At 41.4% G+C, this 6,000-nt stretch overlaps 1 protein-coding gene across 1 annotated transcript in view; it reads right to left on the bottom strand.

Annotated features, from left to right (window-relative positions):
* Nucleotides 1–1,156: 1,156 nt before the first annotated feature.
* Nucleotides 1,157–6,000, bottom strand: part of LOC147109807 (uncharacterized) — a 28,604-nt gene continuing 23,760 nt past the window's right edge. Inside the window, exons 5-6 of the mRNA XM_086003890.1 lie at nucleotides 5,005–5,021; nucleotides 1,157–1,782 (exon numbers count right to left, since the gene is read on the bottom strand). Of these exons, the coding sequence (XP_085860016.1) occupies nucleotides 1,666–1,782; nucleotides 5,005–5,021 (134 nt within the window). The 3' untranslated portion in view covers nucleotides 1,157–1,665. The remainder of the gene's footprint in view (nucleotides 1,783–5,004; nucleotides 5,022–6,000) is intronic.

Raw genomic sequence — 6,000 nt, 5'->3', positions numbered from 1 at the left:
AAGAGTTGGATATATTTCTTAAGCCTAAAGGGATCAAGGGATATGGGGAGAAGGCAGGGACCGGGTACTGAATTTGGATGATCAGCCATGACCTCATTGAATGGCGGAGCAGGCTCGAAGGGCCCAATGGCCTACTCCTGCTCCTATCTTCTATGTATCTATGTAAATTTGTCCCGTAAGGTATCTGCCAGTCCTGCTCCGAACTGGCAGTGCTTTGATAGCTTGCATAGTTCCGTAAGGTAATCAGCATTGCTCTCATTTTTATGCTGATTTCTCCTGTGGAATTTAAATCTTTCTGCTGTCAGCAGCGGTGTAGGATTTAGGTGTTCCTGTAGGACAGCAACAATTTCGTTAAAACTCTTCGCCTTCGGTTTGGCTGGAGTAATCAGGTCCCACAATAGGCCGTACATTCTTGCGCCCATTAAATTTAGCAATACCGATGCCTTTTTCTCATCGGCTATTTCGTTTGCCTCACAATATACCTCGACTCTTTCCACATACGTGGTCCAGTCTTCTATTGCATTATCGAAGGCAGTGATAGCGCCAGTCTTTGGCATCTTGAAAATCTAAGATGGCGCCTCCCGCGCTTTGCCTTCGTTCCTGATGGATCAAAATGGCGCCTCCCGCGCTTTTCCTTCTTCCCCGCCGAGTTAAGATGGCGCCTCCCGCGCTTTCCCGCCACTACCGCAGCTGCCAACGCTGTTGCTGGCGATTATATTTATTTTACTATCCTGTAATGGCGACGCCCTATGGTCTTCGCGCCTCCCCGATCGCTGCTGCCAAAGCCGCTCTCCGCGGTATTTTTATTTTTCTATCGCGCTTCAATATTTGCTCCATTAATTGAAGAACCGTTCCCGTCGTGGAGCGGACCCTCTGGGACACTTCCCTCCCTCTTCTTAGGTCCGAACGCTGCCCGGCTTCAAAGCACCGGCCGCACCCTGTGTGCTCCACCCTCTCTCTCTCTCTTTGCTTCCCGACTCGCTGCCCAGCCCCGTTGCAGAGCCACCCGATCGAGCTCTAGCCCGCCGCAGCCCAGGAAGGATCAGTGCACTACCTGCCACCAGCCTGATTAGCTGGGAAATCACAGACTGGAGAATCAAGCCAGGCTCTCGACAGTCCCTCCTGCACTTTTCAATTCGATGATTTGGAGGGCGGTTGTCCACGGTCGACGCCCGTTTCTCGAGTTAATTTGGATTATTTTTTTTTTCTTTCTTCTGGCTTCGACCTTCAATAACGTCATCTGAGGTGCTGCCGAGTTGCAGGTAAGTTCGTTTCTTACTCGTCGCCAGTATTATGTCCGTGTATAATTGAGACACGGACTGCAGGAGTTGATTATAACAAGTCTTTACTGAATGGAGACAACCTGGAAACTGAAAACTACAGAAGCCTGCTAGGGCCTTTTATACAGGGGTGGTCACTGCCGGTACTGCAGTCTGAGACCAGCTATTCCCTTAAAGGTACATACACAACAGGTTGTATGTAGCAAAATCGTAATGTCTTCATTAGAAACACGTTTCTCACTTTGCAACACCCAGTGTCCACTCAGCAATGACTCTGCCCATTTTACAGTAAAGCAGCGTTAATTCTAACTGGCAATAACTCTGAGAGATTCTCAACCCGGAGCCGTGCAAACAGTGACAGGCATTAATCCATGGCAACATCTGACTAGTTTGGTTTAACCTCGGCGTAGACGGTGGCTTCTGCTGATCGGGTGGCACCTTTTCCGGGTTTGCCGAGTGCATCCAGGTTAATTGTTGCATAATTGTCCTCATTATTCTGCACCTGAAGAGCAGGAAGGTGGGTTGAATATTTGGGTCATCCGCAAATTCAAGTGAAACTTTCTCATTTAAGTGGAACTCATTTTTATTTCAAACTTTTAGCTAAATTTTTCTAAGATTACCAATGGAGCGGCAACAAAGCAATTGGAACATTTCAAGGGCCCTGATGTACTGTCAGATTATTGTGGAAGTTAAAACAGCAACTTGATATCATAGAATCATGGAATGATACTACACAGAAGGCTATTCGGCCCATCGTGCTTGTGCCGGCTTCACATTCGCCTTCAAATATTTATCCAATTCCCTTCTGAATGTTATTATTGAATCTGCTTCCACCATCCTTTCAGGTAACGCATTCCAGATCATAATAACTCAATCCAGATAATAATAACTCAATCCAGATCACAATAACGCATTTCAGATCATAATAACTCAATCCAGATAATAATAACTCAATCCAGATCATAATAACTCAATCCAGATCATAATAACTCAATCCAGATCACAATAACTCAATCCAGATAATAATAACTCAATCCAGATCATAATAACTCAATCCAGATCACAATAACTCAATCCAGATAATAATAACTCAATCCAGATCATAATAACTCAATCCAGATCACAATAACTCAATCCAGATCACAATAACTCAATCCAGATCATAATAACTCAATCCAGATCACAATAACTCAATCCAGATAATAATAACTCAATCCAGATCATAATAACTCAATCCAGATCACAATAACTCAATCCAGATAATAATAACTCAATCCAAATCATAATAACTCAATCCAGATCACAATAACTCAATCCAGATCACAATAACTCAATCCAGATAATAATAACTCAATCCAGATCATAATAACTCAATCCAGATCATAATAACTCGATCCAGATCACAATAACTCAATCCAGATCATAATAACTCAATCCAGATCACAATAACTCAATCCAGATCATAATAACTCAATCCAGATAATAATAACTCAATCCAGATCATAATAACTCAATCCAGATCACAATAACTCAATCCAGATAATAATAACTCAATCCAGATCATAATAACTCAATCCAGATCACAATAACTCAATCCAGATCATAATAACTCAATCCAGATAATAATAACTCAATCCAGATCATAATAACTCAATCCAGATCACAATAACTCAATCCAGATCATAATAACTCAATCCAGATCACAATAACTCAATCCAGATAATAATAACTCAATCCAGATCATAATAACTCAATCCAGATCACAATAACTCAATCCAGATCATAATAACTCAATCCAGATCACAATAACTCAATCCAGATCATAATAACTCAATCCAGGTCACAATAACTCAATCCAGATCACAATAACTCAATCCAGATCATAATAACTCAATCCAGATCATAATAACTCAATCCAGATCACAATAACTAAATCCAGATCACAATAACTTAATCCAGATCATAATAACTCAATCCAGATCATAATAACTCAATCCAGATCACAATAACTCAATCCAGATCACAATAACTCACTGCGTAAGAAAAGAACTATTTTCATCTTGCCTCTGGTTCTTTTAGAAATTACCTTAAAGCTGCCACTTCTGCCACTGGAAACAGTTTTTCCTTGTTTATTCTATCAAAATCCTGCATGATTTTCAACACCCCTTTAAATCTCCCCTTAGCCTTCTCTGCTCTGAGGATAACAACCCCAGCTTCTCTAGTCTCTCCACGTAACTGAAGGCCCTCATTCCTGTTACCATTCTGGTAAATATCCTCTGCACCCTCTCCAAGACACTGACAACCCCAGCTTCTCTAGTCTCTCCACGTAACTGAAGGCCCTCATTCCCGGTACCATTCTGGTAAATATCCTCTGCACCCTCTCCAAGGCACTGACACCCTTCCTGCAGTGTGGTGCCTGGAATGGGCCACAATGCTCCAGCTGAGGCCTAACCAATGTTTTACAAACGTTCAGCATAACCTCCTTGCTTTTGTATTCCTCTATTAATAAAGCCAAGGGTCCCATGTGCTTTTTTAACAGCCTTTTCAACTTGTCCTGCCACCTTCAAAGGTTTGTGTACACACAGCCCCAGGTCTCATTTGATGCACTGCGCGTCCCTTCTTAGAAAACCCGCAGCCGGTCTCAGTGAAATCCTAATCAGTTTTCTCACGACTTTGCTGAAATAGTGAAACTAGATCTTCACAACGCCATTGATCACATCCATACGCATAGTGAGGAGCGGAATTCTTAACCGACAATATCCCAGTGAAAATACTCTTCTGTCAGTCGAATGCTTTATCATGAAAATTATTGATTTAAAACTGGGCTTCGAATTGAGACAAAGGGATTGCTGGCGCAGGAACACGCCCCAAACAGGATAAACACAGCCTGACAATCATTATTACCAAATAAACCACTGGATAACCCACATCAGCACAGTTACACCGCTGGTATACACACTGATCACATTGAAATTGCGATTCTATGTACGTATGGGGGTTTGTGGAGTGGATGACAGGAGGCAGATTTGACCTAATTCAGATTTCCACACTGAAGGAGATATTAGGGTTGAAGCTGCCGAACTTGGAGTGAGAGACTTTTCTACAATTGAGTGTTAATGTGTAGCGCAGTGGCTGTTTATGGTAAGTTCTCTGAGTGTTAATATAAGTACTGTCATTAGGTAGGGGAGACTGGGGATAGCGACTGTAGAATGAGTCTGCTCTAACTCGGAGATTGGTGCCTTATTGTATATAGTTATCAGCAGTTTAGACTTTCATCTTGTTTACTACAGCTTGTTTTTCAAAAATATTACGTAATACACTTTAAACAGGGGTTAAAAGGGTCACCACCGGATATGAAATGCCCTGGATGGAAATTAGAATCTTCTTCCAAACTTTTCATAAAATATTCAGGTTGAGGGTCTGTGTGATGAGCTTTATGGTTTGTGAATGGTGAGTGGTTGCTGGGATATTATCGTGAACTCTGTAGGGTACATCCATGACCAGTTAGTGCTGGCTTAACTCAACTTTTACAGAGTTAATTCTTGCTTTAGAAGGTGGATGGGTTGACTGGATCCATCCAACACTATCTGAAATTCCTTATTTCCAAGGTCCATTCATTTCCCCTGCTTTTCTCTCTCACCCCACCCCCACTTTCACCATTGATAATCAGCAAGTTTTATTACAGTAATTATATATATATATAAATAAATGGAAAAAAACTTACCGGAGCCGAATTTTGATCTGTTGTCACAAAAAGAAGAGAGACAATAAATATTGGTCAATATATTGGAACCCAGCACAGAACAAATCTACAGTTTGATATTGCACCGTGTCTAAGTCTAAACAGATATACCACTAACAGAGCTTTGGGTTCATTGCTAGAGGAATAGAATTGAAAAGCATAGAGGCTTTGTAAAAATTGTATAGAACCTTGCTTACACCAAACTTGGAGCACTGTGCACATTTTTGGTCTCCATATTATAAAAGGCACTGGGGAACGTAAAGAACATAGATTTACAAGGGTGATCCCAGAACTGAGAGGCAATAACTATATGGAAAGACATAACAGGCTCGGGATCCTTTCTCCAGAATAGAGAAAGCTGATGGGTGACCTGATACAGGTCTTTAAAGTTATGCAAGAGCTTTGATAGGGTAGATGTAGAAAATAGGTTCTCACTTGTGGGGGAGATCAAAATCCAGGGCCATAAATATAAGATAGGCACCAAAAATTCCAATGGGGAATTGAGGGGAGGCATTTTTACCCAGAGAGTGGGGAGAATATGGAACTCCCTACCACATGGAGTAGTTGAGGCGAATAGCACAGATGTATTTCGGGGTAATGTGGATGTGTACATGAGGAAGAAAGAATTGCAAGAATGTGACGATAGGGTTCGATCAAGTAGGGTGGGATGTGGCTCGTGAGCAGCATAAAGATTGGCATAGACCTGTTAGACCAAATGGCCTGTTTGTGTGCTGGACACTCCACGTAATATCATCGTTCATTCTTAAAACTCTAACAATATTTTCAGTTTCTGTGTTCTTGTACATATTGGGATTACATTCTAATGCTATATATAATATCATTGACACAGAGGGACTGAAGGACACATAAATCTGTAAATATTGCTGTTCACCTGATTTATAATGCATGGTCCTGTTGCTTGTTAGCTGTGATTTAAATGTCTATAGTTTTAAGGAGATACAGGAATCATCCACATTG

Source organism: Somniosus microcephalus, chromosome 12 (assembly GCF_052327205.1).
Source record: "Somniosus microcephalus isolate GS21.2 chromosome 12, FLI_Smic_1.0, whole genome shotgun sequence".
NCBI classification, from domain to species: Eukaryota; Metazoa; Chordata; class Chondrichthyes; order Squaliformes; family Somniosidae; genus Somniosus; species Somniosus microcephalus.
The sequence above is the reverse complement of the archived record's forward strand: the minus strand, read 5'-3'. Positions and strand labels throughout refer to the sequence as shown.